The sequence below is a fragment of the Vespa mandarinia genome, chromosome 22 (assembly GCF_050613455.1).
Source record: "Vespa mandarinia isolate Hongniang chromosome 22, ASM5061345v1, whole genome shotgun sequence".
In the NCBI taxonomy this organism is placed as follows: Eukaryota; Metazoa; Arthropoda; class Insecta; order Hymenoptera; family Vespidae; genus Vespa; species Vespa mandarinia.
Genome location: NC_140831.1, coordinates 3,916,482 through 3,938,554, shown reverse-complemented (window position 1 = coordinate 3,938,554; position 22,073 = coordinate 3,916,482). Strand labels below are relative to the sequence as shown.

Genomic DNA, 22,073 nt, shown 5'->3' with positions numbered 1-22,073 from the left:
TCGGCTGTGAGGGGAATAGAGTATGCACGATGTGATACAACGTCCTCGCGTCCTGAGGGGTCTCTTGCGTGTTAGTCCCTATCTTGCGAGTGACGATGTGGTACCCTTATCCCCACGAATTCTGGTCGACATCCAGGCACAGCTCTTTCCAGCACCGTCGTTAACTGGACTTGATGGTCCTCTTCAGAGCTTTCTTGGCCACTAGAAAGTCTGCGGCAGAAGGAGCAGCGTCGTGGTCGCTTCTCTTCTCTCATTGTGCTAAACGGCTTAGCCATAAGCACTTCTTACGAAGATCTGCGATCTCGTTCGTCCACCAGTATACAGGACGCCTCTGCCGTTTCGTGCCATTCTTTGGCACCGCTATAGCGCAAGCCTTTTGGATGCTCTGCATGGTTGCTGCGCTAATCAACCTGGTTTATGCAGTTGGCGATAGACTCGCGGAAGTACTTTGTTGGGATCTCCATCCTTCCTCTATGACCGAAGACAGCCTCTCTCGATCCATTCTTGCAATGGTCCAAAAGGGGTGTCGCTTTACTCTTGTCACGGCTGGCCATCTATCATGTACATCGAATAGGATGTACTGATGATCGTTGCCGGTATAATCCTCGATTATCTGCCATCCTGCGACACTTTCCACGAGGTGTTCGTTAGCTAGAGAGACATCCGGGATCGTCTCTCTATAGCCAGGCCTGCGGATGGTTGACGTCGAACCTGTGTTGAGTACTGATAGCTTCAACCTCGACGCCACCTCCATGATACGACTTCCTCTGGAGTTCGGCCTGGTCCCCTCCCCCATCCACTCCCTCCATCCACTTGGTGGATTCGGTCGTAGTCTCCTCTTGCCTCGGTCTTTTGAGGCTTTCTTCAGACAACTGCGGTGGGCTTGAGGCTTCTCTGTTAACTGCGCTAGCCTCAGTCGTAGAATTTGCCCGAAGTCTCTGTGAAACTCGGGTGAGGATCCTCGATCACTTATTGCCCTTTTCTCGAGATTTGTACATGAACTCGAGACTGTCTATGATGTTTTCCAGTTCTGGGATCCCTTCCTTAATTTCCTTGTTTACGTTTGGCTGTCTAGTAATAGCCAGCTTCATTTTGGAAAGGAGTAATTTCGCTTGCGCGAGTTTCTCTCTCTCTTTCTTTTATGGTGTCCCCTTCGCAAGCTGAGAGCCTACGTTTTTGTCGCCTTGAGTAGCAATGTTATTTCCAGATTGTTCTGGGTTGTTTTGTTGTTTATTGACTATTTCGTTTTGTGCGTTTAGTTTTCGTTTTGTGTTTTGTTTATCTATGCGTTCAAAATTCTTCTTCCAGAGCGCCCGGCCGTCTCCGAACGCGTAGTTTAAATATTTCTTTAAACTAGCCCGCGTACACTGTTTAAACAATGTTAAATAAAGACTGTTTAAACAATAATAACAATAATAATAATAATAATAACAATAACAATGACAATAACAATACCCATAATGATAATAACAATATCAATAATAATAATAATAAGAATAACAATAATATTAAAGATAACAATAACAGTAATAATTACAATAATAATAATAATAATAATAATAATAATAATAATAATAATAATAACATTAAAAATAACACTAAAAATAATAGTAATAACAACAATAACAGTAATAATAACAATAACAATAATAATAATAATAACAATAATAATAATAATAAAAATAACATAAATAATAATAATAGCAATAAAAATAATATTAATAATACCAATAAAAATAATAATAACAAAAACAATTATAATAACAATGACAATATCAATAATAAAAACAATAATAATAACAATAACAATAATAATAATAATAAAAATAAATATAACAATAATAATAACAATAACAACAACAATAATAATAATAATAATATAAATGTCAATAGCAATAATAATGATGAAAACAATAATAATAATAATAATAACAAAAATATTAATAATAAGAATAACAATACCAATAAAAATAACAATAACAATAACAATAACAAAAGAAACAATAACAATAATAATAATAATGACAATAACAATAACAATAATAATAATAAAAACAATAACAATAATAATAATAATAATAATATTAACAATAATAATAACAATAGAAAATATTAAAAACAATAACAATAATAATAATAATATCAATAACAGTAATAATAACTATGCAAATAACAATAATAATAATAACAATAACAATATTAATTATAATATCAATAATAATAATAATAACAGTAAAAATTATAATATTAATAACAATATCAATCACAATAACAATAATAATAATAATAATAACAACAACTATCAAAGTAATAAAAACAATAGTAATAATAATAACAATAGTTATAATAACAAGAATAAGTATAACAATAATAACTATAGCAATAATAGTAGTAATATCGATATGAAAAATAATTGTAATAACAATAACAATAATAATAATAACAACAATAACTATAACAATAATAACAACAATAACAATAATAGTAGTAATATCAATGAGAACAATAATAATAATAACAATAACATAAAATTATAATAATAATAATATTAATAATAATAACAATAAAAAAAGTAGTAATAATAACAATAACAGAAACAATAATAACAATAATACCAATAATGATAATAACTATAACTATATCAATAAGAATAACAATAACAAAAATTATGATAATTACAATAACAATAATAACAAAAATAGGAATAATATTAGTAATAATCATAACAATATCAATAATGTTAATAATAACAATAACTAACAATAATAACAATAACAATAATAATATCAATAATAATAGTAATAATAATACCAGTAACAACTTTAATAATAATAACAATAACAATAATAATAAGAATACCAATAATAATAATAATAATAATAACAGTAACAACTTTAATAATAATAACAATAACAATAATAAAAAGAAAAACAATAATAATAATAATAATAATAATAATAATAATAATAATAATAACAATAGTAATAACAATATTAATAACAATAACAGTTTTAGTGATAAGAAGAATAAGAATAATAATAATGATAACAATAACAAAAATAACAATAATAATAATAATAGTAACAATAACAATAATAATAATAAAAACAGAAAAATAATAATAATAATTACAATAACAGTAATAATAAAAAAACAATAATAATAACAATAACAATAACAATAATAATAATAATAACAATAACAGTAATAATATACATAAGAATAATAATAGTAATAACAATAACAATAATAATAATAGTAAAAATAAAAACAATAATGATAATATCTATAAAAATAATAATAACAATAGCAATAGTAGCAATAATAACAATCCAAAAAAATAATAACTATAACCATAATAATAATAAAAACAATAGATTTAATATTAATAATAATAAAAATAACAATACTAATAATAATAACAATAACAATAATAGTAATAACAATAACAATGACAATAATTATAATAATGACAGTAACAATAACAATAATAATACTAACAAGAATAATATCAATGACAAAAGCAATAATAAGAATAATATCATTGATAATAACTATAATAATAATAATAATATCAATAAGAGTAATAATGATAATAACAATAGCAATAATGATTACAATAAAAATAACAATAATTAAAATAATAACAATAATAATAGTAATTAAAATAACTATAACAATGATAATAATAATAACAACAGTTATAATAATATTAAGAACAATAACAATATTAATAATGTTAACAATAATAATAATTACAATAACTATAATAATAATAGTATTAATTACAATAACAATAACAGCAATAATAATATTTATAATAAGAATAACAATAATAATAATAATAACAATAACAGTAATAAAAACAAAAGCAACTGTTAAAAACAGTAACAATTATAATAATATCAATAACAGTAATAATAAAAATAACAAAAACAATAGTAATAATAACAACAATATTAATAATAATAACAAGAACAAAAATAATAATAATAACAGTAACATTATTAATAACAATATCTATAACATTAGCTATAATAATAATAATAATAATAACAATAACAATAATAATAATAAACACAATAATATTAATAATAACAATAACAATAATAATATTAGTATCAATGAGAATAACAATAATAATAATAAAAACAAGAACAATAATAATTATATTGACAATATAAATAACAATAATAGTAACAATAACAATAATAATAATAATATCAATATCTATAACAATAATAAAAATAATGACAATAAAAATAACAATAATAATGACAATAACAATAATAATAATAATATCAATATCTATAACAATAATAATATCTATAACAATAATAGTAGTAACATAAATATGAATAATAATAAAAATAGCAATTAGAAAAATATAAGTAATAATAAATACAATAATAATAATAATATTAATGACAATAGCAATAATAATGATAATAACAATAATAATAGTAATAACAATGACAATAATTATAATAATAACAATATCATTAATAATAACAATTACAAATATTAATAGTACTAACAATAACAATAACAATAGCAATAATAATAATGATAATAATAACAATAATAATAAGTGTTACAATAATAATAATAATTTAAATAAAAATAATAATGACAATAACAAATATTAAAACAATAACAATAATAATAATAATAACTGTATAAATAATAATTACAAAAACCATAAAAAAAGTAATGACAATAACGTACAATAATATTGATAATAACAATAACAATAATAATAATAACAACAATGACAAAAATAATAATAATAACTATAACAATAATAATGATAACATTAATGACAATAACAAAAAAAATAATAATATCTAACACAATAACAATAATAATAACAAAAATAATAAAAATATTAATAATAATAATAACAATAACAATAACAATAACTATCATAGAAATAATAAAAGTAACTATAATAATAACAAAAACAATAATAAAAATATTAGCTGTAACAATAATAATAGTAATAACAATAGTAATAATAATAATAATAAAAATAACAATAATAATAATAGTAACAATAACAATAATAATAACAAAAACAAAAATTATAATAATTACAATAACATTAATAATAAGAATAACAATAACTGTAATAATAACCATAACAATATCAATAGTAAGAATAATAACAATAATAATAATAATAACAACTATAGTAATAATAAGAATAGGAATAATAATAATAATAACAATACCACAAATAATAATAATAGCAATTACAATAACAATAATAATATTAATGACAATCTCAATAATAATAATAATAGCAATAACAATAACAATAATGAGAATAATAACAATAACAATAACGATAATAATAATAATAACAAAAACAAAAATTATAATAATTACAATAACAATAATAATAAGAATAACAATATCTGTAATAATAATAATAACAATACCAATACTAATAATAGAAACAATAATTAATAATAATAACTATGACAATAATAATAACAATAAAAGTAATAATAACAATAACAATAATAATAATAATAATAACAACAATTGTAACAATAACAATAATAATAATTTTAAAAATTTCAATAATATTAACAATAACAATAACAATAACAATAAAAATAGCAAGAATAGAAAAAATAGCAATAATAATAATGATAACAATTATAGTAATAATAAGAATAAAAATAAGAAAAATAATAATAATAACAATAACAAAAATAATAATAATAACAATTACAATAACAATAATAATATTAATGACAATAGTCATAATAACGATAATAGCAATAATAATAATAATAACAATAACAATAACAATAATAATAACTATATTAATAACGTTAATAATTTTAAAAACAATAACAATAATAATATCAATAACATTATCAATAATAATAACAATATCTGTAAAAGTAATTATTCTAATAACATTAGCAATAATAATAATAATAACAATAATAATAATAACAATAAGTATAATAATTACAATAATAATAAAAATTCTTTTTTTTTCTTGATGGTCTGAGAATACCAGCCTTTACGCAATGACCCAGGGAACCCGCCCGCAAGAAGAACACTTCACTATTTGGTTCCAACATTGAGGTCCTTGGTGTATCGGGCACACCTTAGGAATAGGCACTACCAACTAAACTCATGTCCATCCTAGTGGAATAATGAAACCACCCAGGAACCGCCATGTGGCATTACTTCGGGATGGCGCCACTGCATCAGGTCCCATTACGGGACTTTCCTTTGGCTCTACGGGGCAGGAGCATGTAGAAACGTTTGGGGCAGGTCTATGTGTCACCCATCTCCATCTTTTCTCTGCTCAAGGTGGTCCTGACGTACCGGGCCATCTTGTTCCACTTCTTCTGCCCACGTAGCATTTTCTCGACGACGTTGTCCGGCGAGATGTCTCCAAGATCTTGTTCCAAGGCTAGTCGTTCGGCGTTCCAACGAGTACATAAAAAAAAGGTGAACTGGGCGTCGTCGTTGATCGAGTCCCCATAGGGGCAGTTGGCGTCAGCTACCGTCCTCATTCTAGCCAGGCAGGAGCGGTACAGGCCGCGCCCTGTCAGGGTGCAAATCAACTTCTCTCGCCTCACGATTTATCCAGATGTCTAGCTGACTGATGAGTCGAGCAGTCCATCTGCCCCTCCTCCTCCCATCTCCTTTGCCAGGCCTTGATGCTGATAACCTTGCCGAGCCTTGATGCCCTATCCTTTCACAGATCACATCTTTGTGGTAGACGAATTTCCTCTCCTGGGCTAATAGATCGATCGGGATTACCCCGGCGACAACTAGCACTGCCGGCTCTGAGATCGTGCGGTAAGAGCACGCGATTCGGAGGGCGGCCCTCCACTGTACCGCGGTTTTGCGCTTGCGGTATTTCTGTTTTCGCAGCACAACGGGCCATACTTCCGCACCGTACAGCATCACTGCATCGGCGGTACGCAACAGATGTCTCCTCATGCACGGTCGGAGACCATTGACGTTGGCCATGAGCATGCCCAGTGAGGCTACTACTTTCGCCACCTTGTCGGCTGCCCTGTTAATATGCTCTCCATAGTTAAGCATGTTGTTAAGCATAACCCCGAGATATTTGACAGCCGACTTAGTCTGGACCGCCGAGTCTCCTACAATGAAGCTGCACAAGTTGTTGATACGCTCCGTCGTAATTAGCCCGACTTCTGTCTTCTGGGCAGCTAGAGATAGCCTGTGATCTTCCATCCAAGAGGTAACTCTCCGCAAGACCTGGTTGAACGGCAACTGTGCCCGCTCCGTGTCTCTTGCGGATATGACAATTGCAATGTCATCTGCGTACCCAACCAAGAAAGTACCTTCTGGGGCTGACATACGAAAGATACCGTCGTAGAATATATTCCAAATATCCGGCCCCAGTATGGTGCCCTGGGCTGCCCCCGATGTCAATTCCAATCTTCTTAGACCATCACTCGTGTTGTATACTACGAAGCGCTCGTTCAGATAATCGTCAATAATTCGGAGTAGGTACTTCGGAACGCCGAAATTACGTTTGAGCGCTTCCCTTGCCAGGTCTCACCTGACGGAATTGAAGGCCTTTCTCACGTCTAAGGTGGCCAGCGGACACAAAGGTCGAGTTCGATGATTGCCTCGCTCCATCATTTTAGCGGCCGTGTCAACCTCCTGGACTGCGTGGATGGTGGAGAGGCCGGATCGAAATCCGTACCGGCGGGCGGCAAGTTCCACCGCTGCCTTCACGGCTGCGTGCAGCCATGGCCTTAACAGCTACTCCAGGAGTTTTCCAACCTTATCGAGCATACAAATAGGCCTGTATGATGAAGCTGCCCCTACTGGACCCTTACCCATGCTAATGAGCACAAGCCTCGCTTTCTTCCATGGTGCGGGGAAGATGCCCCCCCCTAAGGCACGTGTTATACATGTTCAGCTAGAGTTCAGGGTGACTTTGCGCGACGACTTTGATTATATCTGCTGGAAGTCCGTCTGGACCTGGAGTTTTCTTTTTCCGCATAGAAGATGCGACCCTGAGTAGCTCTTCTTTCGTGAATTGCGGTACCTCGATTATGCTGGACGCATCCAAGCTGATCTCTCTCTTCGGCTGTGAGGGGAATAGAGTATGCACGATGTGATACAACGTCCTCGCGTCCTGAGGGGTCTCTTGCGTGATAGTCCTCAGCTAGCGTGTGACGATGAGGTACCCTTATCCCTACGGATTCTGGTCGACATCCAGGCGCAGCACCTTCCAGCACCGTGGCCTTGATGGACCACTTCAGGGCTTTCTAGGCCGCTTGATAAAGCCAAAGGAGCAGCGTCGTGGTCGCCTCTCTTCGCTCGTTGTGCTAAACGGCGTAGCCTTAAGCACTTCCTACGAAGATCTACGATCTCGTTCGTCCACCAATATACAGGACGCCTCAGCCGTTTCGTGCCATTCTTTGGCACTGCTATCGCGCAAGCCTTTTGGATGAGCTGTATGGTTGCTGCGCTAATCAACCTGGCTTGTACGGATGGCGATAAACTCGCGGAAGTACTTTGTTGGGATCTCCATCCTTCTTCTATGACTGAAGACAGACTCTCTCGATCCATTCTTGCATTGTTCCACCGGGGGTGTCGCTTTTCACTTGTCACCGTTGGCCTTCTATCATGTAAATCGAAAAGGATGTACTGATGATCGCTCTCGGTAAAATCCTCGATCACCTGCCAGCCTGCGACTCTTGCCACAAGGTGTTCGTTGGCCAGAGAGACATCCGGGATCGTCTCTCTATAGCCAAACCTGCGGAAGGTTGACGACGATCGAGTGTTGAGTACTGATAACTCCAGTCTCGACGCCCCCTCCATGATACGTCTTCCTCTGTGGTCCGGGCTGGCCTCCCCCCATTCGAGAGCTTTGGCATTGAGGTCTCCAGCCACAATGAGATCCCCTTGCATATCCTACAGCGCGTCTTCCAGATCGTCCAGTGTGATGTGGAAGTCGTCTATACGGTCGTTCGGAGTGAGATATACACTGACATAAGTCGTCGAGTTATGTCTGACCCAAACGTAACCGCGTCCGGATCCTTGGTCCGACACATGTATTAGTCGGGGATCTGGGTTCCAGATGACCGCGGTGCCCAATTCGTCTGCGTACCATCCAACTCCTGCTCTGTCCAGGTACTGTTCCCTGATTAGAACAATATCAGCATTTTCTCAGAGCAGAGTTGGGTCAGTAGTTGCTGCGCCGTCCTGCTTTTATTGAGGTTACCCTGAAGTACTCTCATCCTTTTTTCCTCTAGTTGGCTGTTTCAAGGGACACCTGGAAAGCCTTGCAGGCTCTTTATCCCCACAGGTGCATCCTAGTTTCAACAACGCAATTTGAGCACAAGAAGCAATTAGGCTCGGTGACCTTGCAATCATTGATCTAGTGCCCCGTGCCGCCGCAGAAATAGCAAAACTTCCTGCGATCAGGTCCCTTGCACGAGACACTATAGGGACCATAGTTGAGACAGCGGAAGCATCACCTCACTTGAGCCCTTCGCCTAACACTGCAGCTGACAAAACCGACCAGCACTCGCCCGGACTTTAAAAGCTTCGCAGCTGCTTCCTCCGCTTCGCTACTGCATCCTCTTCGCAACTTCTTCCTATAACAATAATAATAATAATAACAATAGCAATAATAATAATGATAACAATAACTATAATAATAATAAAACAATAATAAAAATAATAATAATAACAATAACAATAATACTAATAGTAACAATAACAGTATTAAAAACAATAACAATAATAATAATAACAATAACATTAATAATAGTAATAACAATAACAATAAAAATAATAATAATAATAACAATACAAAAAACAATAACGGTAATAATAACATTATCAATAACAATTATAATAATAATAGCAATAATATTAAAAATAATAACAGTAACAATAATAACAATAATGAAATTAACAATAGTGATACTAATAACAATACCAATTACAATAACAATAATAATAACCATTTCAATGATAATAACCATTACAATATCATTTACAATAATAAAAACAATAACAATAATAATGACAATTCCAATTATAATAACAATTACAATATCTATAACAACAATAAAAACAATAACAATAATAATAATAATAACAATGGCAATAAAAATAATAAGAGCAATAGCAATAATAATAATAATGACAATGACAATAGTAAGAGTAATGACAATAACAAAAACATTAATAATAATAATAATAATAAAAATAATAATAATAATAACAATACCAATAATAATAATAATATCAATAAAAATAGTAATAACTATAGCAATATTAATAATAAAAAAAATAACAATAATAATAATCATAGTAATAACAATAACAATAATCATAAAAATCACAATAACAATAATAATCAAAATAACAATAACAATAAAAAAGTAATAACAATAACAATAATAATAGAAATAGCAATAATAATATTAATGACAATATCAGTAATAATAACAATGACAATAATGATATTAATGACAACAAGAATAGTAATAATAATAACAATAATAATTATAATAACAACAAGAGTAAGAATAACAATAACATTAAAAAAAATGATAATAATAACATTAATAATAATAATGACAATAACTAAAATAATTATAATAGCAACAATAATAATAATAACAATAACAACAATAATAACAATGATAATTACATTAATAATAATAATGAAGATAACAATAATTGTTACAATAACAAAAATAAAAGTAATAGCAATATCAATAACAATAATATTAATAATAACAATAATAATACCAATAACAATGACAATAATAATAACAATAAGAATAACAACAATATTAATAATAACGATAAAAATAATAATTTTAATAACTATAACAATAATAATAATAACTATAACAATAACAATAATAATAATAATGATAACAATAACAATAATAAAAGAATAATAATAATAATAATAATAATAATAATAATAATAATAATAATAATAGTGACAATAACAAATCAATAATAATAACAATAACAATAATTATAATAATAACAATAATAATAACAACAACAATAGTAATAATAATAATAATAATAATAATAAAAATAACATTAACAATAATAATAATAATAACAATAGCATTAATATTAACAATAACAGTAGGATTAATAAAAATAATATTACTGACAATAACATATAATTATAACAATTACAATAACACTGATAATAATAATAACTATAACAGTAATAATAATAATAACAATAACAATAACAATAATAATAACAATGACAAAGGTAATAATAATGAGAATAACAATAATAATAATAATAACAATAACAATAAAATAATAATAACAATAACAAAATTAATAACAGTACCAATACCAATAATAATAATAATAACAATAACAATAATAATAATAACAATAACAAAAATAATAATAATAAACATATCAACGGCAATAGTTTTTTTTTTGATGGACTGAGAATGCCAAACTTTACGCACTAACCCTGGGAGCCTGCCCGCCAGAGGGACCTTTCACCATTTGGGTCCCCCATGAAGTCCCTGGAGTGTCTGGCTCACCGTTGGAATCGGCACTATCCATCCTAGTGGCATAGTAAAACCATCCCGGCACCGTCATGTGGCATTACTTCAAAATGGCGGCACTGCTTCTTGTCCCTTAACTGGACTCCCTCTTCGGCTCTACGTGGTAGGAACCAGGGGCAACGTTGGTGGCTCTTCTATAGGCCACCCAACTCATTCTTCTTCTTGCTTAAGATTGACCTAACGTACCAGGCCACCTTGTTCCACTCCTTCTGTCCACGCAGCATTTTCTCGACGATGTTGTCTCCAAGATCTTGTTCCAAGGCTAGTCGTTCGGCGTTCCAACGAGTACATAAAAAAAAGGTGAACTGGGCGTCGTCGTTGATCGAGTCCACATAGAGGCAGTTGGCGTCTGCTACCTTCTTCATCCTAGCCAGGTAGGAGGGGAACAGGCCATGCCCTGTCAGGAATTGGGTGAGGTAGAAATCGACTTCTCCCGCCTCCCGATTTATTCAGTTGTCTAGCTGACTGATGAGTCGTGCAGTCCATCTGCCCCTACGTTCCTGCTCCCATTTACTTTGCCAGGCCTTGATGCTGATAGATCTGGCGAGCATTGATGCCTTCTCCTTTCCCAGGACACACCTTTGCTGGTGCACGAATTTCCTCTCCTGGGCTAATAAATCTATCGGGATTACCCCGGCGACAACTAGCACTGTCGGCTCTGAGACCGTGCGGTAAGAGCACGCGATTCGAAGGGCGCCCCTCCACTGTACCGCGGTTATGCTCTTGCGATATTTCTGTTTTCGCAGCGCCTCGACCCATACTTCCGCATCGTATAAAGTCACTGTTTCGGCGGCACGCTTCAGTAGTCTCCTCATGCACGGCCGGGGACCGTTGACATTGGCTATAAGCATGCCCAGTGAGGCTACCACTTTTGCCGCCTTGTCTGCTAACCTGATAATATGCTCTCAATAATTAAGCTTGTTGTCAAGCATAACCCCGAGATATTTGACAGCCGACTTAGTCTGGACCGCTGCGTCCCCTTCAATGAAGTTGCACAAGGTGTTGTAGCGCTTCCTCGTAATTAGCACGATCTCTGTAATCTGTGCTGCTAGAGATAGCCCGTGGTCTTCCATCCAGGAGGTAACTCTCCGCATGACCTGGTTGAGCAGCAGCTGTGCCCCCACCGTGTCTCTTGCGGTTATGTCAACAGCAAGGTTATCTGCTTAACCTAGCAAGAAAGCGAATTTAGGGACTGCCATAAGTAGGATACCGTCGTAGAATATATTCCATATTTCAGGTCCCAGTATGGTGCCATGGGCTTCCCCCGATGACAATTCCTTGCTTCTTGGACCATCACTAGTGTTGTATACTAGGAAGCGCTCGTTTTGAAAATGGACAACAATTCGGAGTAGGTACTTTGGAACGCCGAAATTACGTTCGAGCGCTTCCCTTGCCAGGTCCCACCTGACGGAGTTGAAGACATTTCTCAAGCCTAAGGTGGCCAGCAGGCACAGAGGACGAGTTCAATGATTGCCTTGCTCCATCATTTTAGCGGCCGTGACCACCTCCTGGACTGCGTGGATGGTGGAGAGGCCGGATCGAAATCCGTACTGTCGGGCGGCAAGATCCCGGCTACCTTCAAGGCTGCGTGCAGCCTTGGCCTTAGTAGCTTCACCAGGAGTTTTCCAGCCGTATCGAGCATACAAATAGGCCTGTATGATGAAACTGCCCCTACTGGACCCTTGCCCTTGCTAATGAACACAAATACCGCTTCTTCCAAGGAGCGCTGAAGATGCCCCCCCTGAGGCACGTGTTATACATGTTCAGCAAGAGCTCAGGGTGACTTTGTGCGACGACTTTGATTAATTCTGCTGAAAGTCCGTCTGGACCTGGAGCTTTCTTGTTCCGCATAGATGATGCGGCCCTGAGTAGCTCTCCTTCCGTGAATTGCAGTACCTCGATTTTGCTGGGGGCATCCAAGCTGATCTGTCTCTTCGGCTGTGAGGGGAATAGAGTATGCAGGATGTGATCCAACGTCCTCGCTTCCTGAGGGGTTCCTTGCGTGTTAGTCCTCAGCTTGCGAGTGACGATGAGGTACCCTAATTCCCACGGATTCTGGATCACATCCAGGCACAGCTACTTCCACCACCGTCGTTGACTGGCCTTGATGGTCCTCTTCAGGGCTTTCTTGGCCGCTTTATAGTCTGCGGCGGAATGAGCTGCGTCGTGGTCGCGTCTCTTCGCTCGTTGTGCTAAAAGGCGTTAACTTAAGCACTTCTTACGAAGATCTACGATCTCGTTCGTCCACAAGTATACAGGACGCCTCTGCCGTATCGTACCATTCTTTGGTACCGCTATCGCGCAAGCCCTTTGGATAAGCTGCATGGTTGTTGCGCTAATCAACCTGGCTTGTGCGGGTGGCGATAGACTCGCGGAAGTACTTTGTTGGGATCTCCATCCTTCCTCTATGACCGAAGACAGCCCCTATCTATCCATTCTTGTAATGTTCAATCGGAGGGGGTCGCTTTACACTTGTCAGGGCTGGCCTTCTATCATGTACATCGAATAGGATGTACTGATCTTCGCTCCCGGTATAATCCTCGATCACCACTGTTATTACTATTACTATTGTTATTGTTATTATTATTATTATTGTTATTGTTATTATTATTATTATTATTACTATTGTTTTTATTATAATTGTTATTATTATAATATTGTTATTGTTATTATTATTGTTATTGTAATTGTTATTATTATTATTATTACTATTATTGTTGTTGTTAATGTTATTGTTATTATTATAATTATTGTTATTATTATTATTAATGCTATTGTTATTGTTATTATTAATGTTATTATGATCATTATTATTATCGTTATTGTTATTATTTTTTGTTATTACTATCATTATTGTTATTGTTATTATTATTGTTATTGTTGATATTATTATTACTGCTATTATTATTAATATTATTATTTTTATTATTATTATTATTATTGTTATTATTATTATGATTATTATTATTATTATCATTATTACTATTATTGTTATTATTAATATAATTATTAATGTTATCTGTTTATAAATATTATTGTTATTATTATTATTGTTATTATTATTTACATTGTTATTTTTATTATTATTGTTATTCTTGTTATTATAATAATTATTATTATTATAATTACTATTATTATTATTATTATTATTTTTGTTATTGTTATTACTATTATCATTGCTATTGTTTTATATTATTATTGATGTTGTTATTATTATTATTAATTTTTTTTGTTACTATTGTCGTTGTTATTATTATTTTTACTGTTATTGTTATTAATATTGTTATTGTTATTATTATTATTACTATTATTATAATTATTATTATTAATTTTCCTATTGTTATTATTATTGTTATTGTTATTGTTATTATTATTAATTTTGCTATTGGTATTACTATATTTATTGTTATTATTATTATTATTGCTATTGTCATTATTAATATTATTGTCAATGTTATTATTGTTATTATTATTATTGTTATTATTATTGTTATTGTTATTGTTATTATTATTGTTATTATTATTATTACTATTATAGTTATTGTTATTACTATAGTTATTGAGTTCCACTATGGCGTAGATACGGTAGGGACGTATCGTCGTGCGCTTCGCATTTCATGCTGTTTTTCATAGTTTATTCTATTCCATCGGCTGTAAGTTTCGTATCTCGCGTGTGAATTGCTAATCGGCGATCATAGGGAGATAATAATCGCGTCAAGAAATCGATCCTCTCATGTGTTGTACGTGAAAATGTGCTCGGTTGGATTATCGTGGCTTTGGTCACCATTACGTGTTAGTTGCGAAATTATATTCTACGGCTGGACGACAAACCCGTCCTTTTCATCGGGATCTCATTCACCGCCACCTACTCCAGCGTACGATGGCAGCGTCATCTTCGGCGCATGTGTCAACTACTACTTCGGTTAGAGATAAGCCGAACTCTGGGATTGGCGGATAGATTCGATCAAGTTCTATGAGGTATTGGACGTCATCCCGGGGACAGACACTTCTGACATCTGGGACGTGGTAGTCCGACGAACTATACTCTATGGTTGGATGGCAGACTTGACGGTCCACCGATGACTCTGCTTATGCTGCGCTATCTACTATTGACACCGACGGTAGTGCCACCGCCAGTGCAAGCTCCATCTATTTCCATTACTAGGAAAGATGAAATATTACCATCTTAATAATTTGTATGCGATGAGCAATGGGAGATAATTATCGGATCTACAGATAGATCATCTATTGTGTGGTTGGTGAAGATGTCCTCTATTAAATTGTCGAGGCTTTCGTCGCTATTACGTGTTAGTTGTGGGAACTATATTCTACGGCTGGACGGCAGACTCGTCCTTTTATCGGGTTCTCATTCAGCGCCACCTACCCCAGGGTACGATGGCAGCGCCACCTTCAGCACATGTGACAACTACCACTACGGTTAAAAATGAGCCGCTCTATGGGATTGGCGGATAGAGTCGATCAAGAACTACGAGGTATCAGACGTCATCTCGGATGTAGGCCAGTGCTGCCAACTAGGATATGTTAGTTCCACGAACTATATTACATGGCCGGGCGGCTGAATCGACGGCCCATCGAGGACACATGCAACGTAATCTACTAGTGACTACGACGGCAGAGCCACCACAAGCGCAAGCGGCACTTAATACCACTACAGAGAAAGAAGATAAACTCAGCTACAGGGCATAGGAGGCGCTTCGATCAGAAGAAAAATAAAATAAAATTCAAGCGTCAGTCAACTGTGGGATTTATATATCCTAGGCCTCAATTTTTGGGACGCGGTTGCGATCATGGCTATATGGACGGAATTCGGAGAATTCCACCTAATAATAATAATCGACCAAAGGGAAAAGAGGAGCATTTCTCTTCTACCGATGAGTAGCTCCATCGGTTCCCGTGATACGAGGAGTACTACCTCTGAAAAAAAACCAGTGTTAATCTGGTCCGGATGAGAGCTGTAAGGGCCCCAAGACAGGGTTACGGCAGGGCCACGAGGACTAGCGGGTACGCTGACGCTGCCCGAAAGGAATGTGCGGTATGATACGTAAGGCCCAGTTCTCGTGGAAAACTCCCGGCGTCAACGCGTCGCACCCACGGGAGTGTCAGGAAGCCGATGAAGGAAGTAGTGAACGGCAAGGGCGTATGCCTCATTCCCGTCCTTATAGCCAAAAGCTCTCGCAACAATGGAGGTAGTTGCGAAGGTGATCACCCCCACTGCCGGAGACACCGCTTTTGGAGACGGCCAGGCACTTTGGAGGAAGAACTTTGAACATATGGAAAAACAAAGCACAAAAGAAAAACAAAACAGACAAAACGAAATAGACAATAAACAACAAAACACCCCAGAACCATCTGGAAATAACATCGCTACTCAAGGCGACGAAATCGTAGGCTCTCAGACTGCGAAGGGGACATAACAAGATAGAGAGAGAGAGAGAAACGTGTGCATGTGAAATTACTGCTTGCCAAAATGAAGCTGGCTATTATTAGACAGTCAAACGTAAACAAGGAGATTAAGAAAGGGATCCCAGAACTGGAAGACATCATAGACAGTCTCGAGTTCATGTACAAATCTCGAGAAAAGGGCAATAAGTGATCGAGGATCCTCACCCGAGTTTCACAGAGACTTCGGGCAAATTCTACGACTGAGGCTAGCGCAGTTAAGAGAGAAGCCTCAAGCCCACCGCAGTTGTCTGAAGAAAGCCTCAAAAGACCGAGGCAAGAGGAGACTACGACCGAATCCACCAAGTGGATGGAGGTCGTAAAGAAGAAAAGAAATAAGGAGAAAGCAGGGACAAAGGCGACGAAACACCTACATCAGGAGAAAGAGAAGCCGAGCAATTCAGAGGATAGGCCGAGAAAGAGAACTAAGACGGACGCAATCCACCTGAAACCTGCGCAACGAAAATCTTAGGCAGACATCGTCGGAGTCATCCACCAGCGCATCAAGACCAGCCCCGCAGGGGAAGACGTTAGATCAATCCGGTAGACCAGAACCGGAGGGATTCTCCTCGAATTAAAGAAGAATACTGTGGATATCAGGGCCTCAATCGCGTAAACCCTGGGAAAAGAGATAGGAGAAACGAGCAGCATCACGAAACTGGTCCCTAGAGCTACACTGGAGACATGGGACTGTAATTGCTGCACCTCGTCGATAGAAGTCGAGGAGGCCCTAAAGAGGACCGTGCCAGGCTACGCGGTGAAAATCGAAATTAAGATGACGAAACCCATCGCAAGACAACAACGCCTGGCCCTCGTCAAAATAGAAGAGGGAGCAGCTGCGCATATTTTAAAGGCCGGACGAGTGCAGATCGATTTCATCAGCTGCAGGGTCAGGCGAAGGGCAGAAGTGAGGCGATGCTTCCGCTGTCTCGACTATGGTCACTATAGTGTCTCGTGCAAGGGACCTGATCGCAGTAAATTTTGCTATTTCTGCAGGAGCATGGGTCACAAGATCAAAGAGTGCAAGGTCGGCGAGCCCACTTGTTTCTTGTGTTCAAATAGCGTTGATGAACCTAAGAAGCACCTGGCGGGATTAAGGGCCTGCAGAGCTTTCCAGGAGGCCCTTGGAACAGAGTACTTCAGGGTAACATGAATAGGAGCAGGACGGCGAATCACCTTCTTGCCCAGTTCTGCTCTGAGAAAAAAGTTGATATTGTTCTAATCAGCGAACAGTACCAGGACAGAGCAGGAGTAGGATGGTACGCAGACGAATTGGGCACCGCGGCCATCAGGATCCCAGATCCCCGACTAATACATGTGTCCGATCAAGGTTCCGAACGCGGTTAATTTTGGGTAACAATAGCAATAATAATAAGAATCACAATAATAATAATAAGAATAATAACAATAAAAATAATAATAATAATAACAATAAAAATAATAATAATAATAACAATAACAGTAATAATTACAATAACAACAACAATAATAATAATAATAACAATAAGAATTAATAATAACAATAATAATAATAATAATAATCATAACAATGACAATAGTAGAAATAATGACAATAACAATCATAATAATAATAACTATAGCAATAAGAATAATAAAAACCATAACAATACAAATAATAACAATAACAATATTAATAATAATAACAATAACAATAATAATAATAATAATAACAATAACAATAATAATACTATTAACAACAAGAATAATAATAACAATAACAATTTCAATAATAATAACAACAACAATAACAATAGTAATAATAATAATAATAATAATAACAATTTCAATAATAATAACAATAACAATAACAATAGTAATAATAATAATAATAATAATAATAATAATAATAATAATAATAACAATAATAACAATAACAATAATAACAATAAGAGTAATAATAATAATAACAATAACAATAATAACAACAATATCAATAACAATAATAATAATAATAACAATAATAATAATAATAACAATTTCAATAATAATAACAATAACAATAACAATAGTAATAATAATAATAATAATAATAATAATAACAATAATAACAATAACAATAATAACAATAAGAGTAATAATAATAATAACAATAACAATAATAACAACAATATCAATAACAATAATAATAATAATAACAATAACAATAATAACAACAATATCAATAACAATAATAATAATAATAACAATAACAATAATAATGTAAATAACAGTAACAATAACTTTAACGCCAATCCTTACGGACAAACCCAGGGACCCCGCCTGCCAGAGGAGCCCATCACTATTTGGTTCCCCCAGTTGGTTCCCTGAAGTTTCGAACTCACCTTTGGAGTAGGCACTACCGACTAAACTCATGTCCATCCTAACGGCATATTGAAACCATCCCGGCACCACCATGTGGCATTACTTCAGGATGGCGCCACGGCATCAGGTCCAATTACGGGACTCTCCCTTCGGCTCTAAGGGGCAGGAGCTTGGAGTAACGTTGGGGGCAGGTCTATGTGCCACCCATCTCCATCTTTTTTCTGCGCCAGGTGGACCTGACGTACCGGGCCACCTTGTTCCTCTCCTCCTGACCTCGGAGCATTTTCTCGACAATGTTGCCTGGCGAGATTATTCCGAGGTCTTGCTCCAAGGCCAATCGTTCGACGCTCCACCTAACACACTTAAACAATGTGTGGTTGGCGTCGTCGACGGTCGAGTCGCCATAGGAGCAACTGCCATTTGCTAACATCCTCATTTTGCGAGGTAGGAGCAGAACAGACCATGCCCTGACAAAAATTGAGTGAGGTAGAATTCGACCTCCCCCACCTCTCTGTTTAGCCAACTGTCTAGCCGACTGATGAATCGGGCCGTCCGTCTGCCCCGATGCTCCTGATCCCATCTGTTTTGCCAGGCCTCGATGCTGGTAGACCAGGCGAACCTTGATGCCTCCTCCTTTCCCAGAACACATCTTTGCTAGTGGACGAATTGCTTCCCCTGGGCGAATAGATCGATCGGGATTACCACCGCGACCACTAGCACCGCGGGCTCAGAGACAGTGCGGGAGGAGCACGCGATTCGGAGAGCACCACTCCTCTGTACGGCGGCGATGCGCTTGCGATATTTCTTTCCTTGCAGCGCCTGGGCCCAGACTTCAGCGCCGTACAGCATCACTACTTCGGCGGCACGCATCAGTATTCGCCTCCTGTCACGGTCGGGGCCCGTTGACGTTTGCCATGGTTGTGCCAAGCGAGGCTACTACTTTTGCCGCTTTGTCGGCTGCCCTGAGTATTTGCTCGCCATAATTAAGGTTTTTGTGTAACATTATACTCAGATATTTGACAGCCGACTTAGCTTGGACCGCCGTCTCTCCTACAATGAAGCTGCGCAAGGTGTTGATGCGCTTCTTCGTAAGTAGCACGATCTCTGTCTTCTGGGCTGCCAGAGATAGCCCATGATCTTCCATCCTAGAGATGACTCTGCACATGACATAGTTGAGCAGCAGCTGTGCCTCCTTCGTGTCTCTTGCGGTTATGACAACTGCAAGGTCATCTGCTTACCCAACCAAGAAAGCGCCTTCAGAGACTGCCATATATAGGACACCGTCGTAGAAAATATTCCAAGTATCCGATCCCAGTATGGAGCCCTGGGCTGCCACCGATGTTAACTCCAATCTTCTTGTACCATCGCCAGTACTGTATTCTAGGAAGCGTTCGTTCAGATAGTCCCCAAGTATTCGGAGTAGGAACCCCGGGACGCTGAAAATACGTTCAAGCGCTTCCATTGCCAAGTCCCACCTAACGGAGTTGAAGGCATTTCTCACGTCTAAGGTGGCCAGCAGGCACAAAGGGCGAGTTAGATGGTTCCCTCGCTCCGTCATTTTAGCGGCCGTGACGTTCTCCTAGACTGTCCGGATGGTGGAGAGGCCGGATCGGAATCTATACTGGCGGGCAGCAAGATACCCCGCTACCCTTAAGGCTGCGTGCAGCCGTGGCCTAAGCAGCTTCTCCAGGAGCTTGCCAGCTGTATTGAGCATACAGGTAGGCCTGTATGACGAAGCGGCATCTGCTGGACCCTTGCCCTTGCTTATGAGCACAAGACTGGCTTTTTTCCACTGGGCGAGGAAGATGCCGTCCCTGAGACACATGTTTTACATGTTTATCAAGATCTTGGGATGACTCTACGCGATGGCTTTCATTACTTCAGCTGGAAGTCCGTATGGTCCTGGAGCTTACTTGTTCCGATTAGAAGATGCGGCCTTGAGTAGCTCCTCCTCTGTAAATTGCGGCCCTTCAGGGCTACCAGGCGTCGCCGTGCGAATCTCTCTCTTCGGATGTGAAGGGAATAGGATATGAATGATGTTTTCCAACGTCCACGCATCCTGAGGTATTCCTTGCGTGTTAATCCCCAGTTTGCGAGTGACGATCTGATACCCTAATCCCCACGGATTTTGGACGACATTCAGGCACAGCTCCTTCCAGGACCAACGTTGACTGTCCATGATTGTCCTCTTCAAATCTTTTTTGGCCGCTTGGTACTCTGCGGCCAAGGGAGCAGCATCGAGATCGAATCTCTTCGCTCGTTGTGCTATACGGCGAAGTCATAAGCACTTCTTGCGAAGATCTGCGATTTCGTTCGTCCACCAGTATGCAGAACGACAGTGCCGTTTCGTGCACCCCTTGGGCACCGCTATGGTGCAAGACTTTTGGATGAGCTGCATAGTTGCTGCAGTAATCATCCTGGCTTTTGCAATCGGCGATAGACTCGCGGAGGCAATTTGCAGGGATCTCCAACCTTCATCTATGACTGAAGACAGCCCCTCTCGATCCATTCTTGCAATGTTCCACCGGGGTGGTCTCTATACACTTATCGCGGCTGGCCTCCTAACGTGTACCTCGAATGCGATGTACTGATGATCACTCCCGGTATAATCCTTGATCACCTGCCAGCCTGCGACTCTTGCCACAAGGTGTTCGTTAACTAGAGAGAAATCCGGGATCGTCTCTCTATATCCAGGCC

General features: G+C 36.5%; 2 protein-coding genes across 2 annotated transcripts; both read right to left on the bottom strand.

Moving 5' to 3' along the window:
• Positions 1 to 7,933: 7,933 nt before the first annotated feature.
• Positions 7,934 to 8,931, bottom strand: LOC146872302 (uncharacterized). Its single transcript, XM_085663597.1, has 2 exons — positions 8,188 to 8,931; positions 7,934 to 8,104 (listed from the first exon to the last, which is right to left on the bottom strand). The coding sequence occupies exons 1-2, from the start codon at positions 8,929 to 8,931 to the stop codon at positions 7,934 to 7,936; spliced, it is 915 nt and encodes a 304-aa protein (XP_085519723.1).
• Positions 8,932 to 20,262: 11,331 nt separating this feature from the next.
• Positions 20,263 to 21,555, bottom strand: LOC146872301 (uncharacterized). Its single transcript, XM_085663594.1, has 4 exons — positions 21,290 to 21,555; positions 20,999 to 21,190; positions 20,615 to 20,851; positions 20,263 to 20,533 (listed from the first exon to the last, which is right to left on the bottom strand). The coding sequence occupies exons 1-4, from the start codon at positions 21,553 to 21,555 to the stop codon at positions 20,263 to 20,265; spliced, it is 966 nt and encodes a 321-aa protein (XP_085519720.1).
• Positions 21,556 to 22,073: the final 518 nt, after the last annotated feature.

Excerpts from the sequence above, each read along its gene's own strand:
- LOC146872301 (XM_085663594.1), bottom strand. The coding sequence starts at position 21,555 with ATGGACAGTCAACGTTGGTCCTGGAAGGAGCTGTGCCTGAATGTCGTC. Across the intron at positions 21,191-21,289 it reads GCATCTTCTAATCGGAACAA|GGACGGCATCTTCCTCGCCC; the intron begins GTAAGCTCCAGG and ends CATGTGTCTCAG. Across the intron at positions 20,852-20,998 it reads GGGTATCTTGCTGCCCGCCA|GTGGGACTTGGCAATGGAAG; the intron begins GTATAGATTCCG and ends CAACTCCGTTAG.
- LOC146872302 (XM_085663597.1), bottom strand. The coding sequence starts at position 8,931 with ATGCAAGGGGATCTCATTGTGGCTGGAGACCTCAATGCCAAAGCTCTC. Across the intron at positions 8,105-8,187 it reads AGGGTACCTCATCGTCACAC|CCGAAGAGAGAGATCAGCTT; the intron begins GCTAGCTGAGGA and ends TTCCCCTCACAG.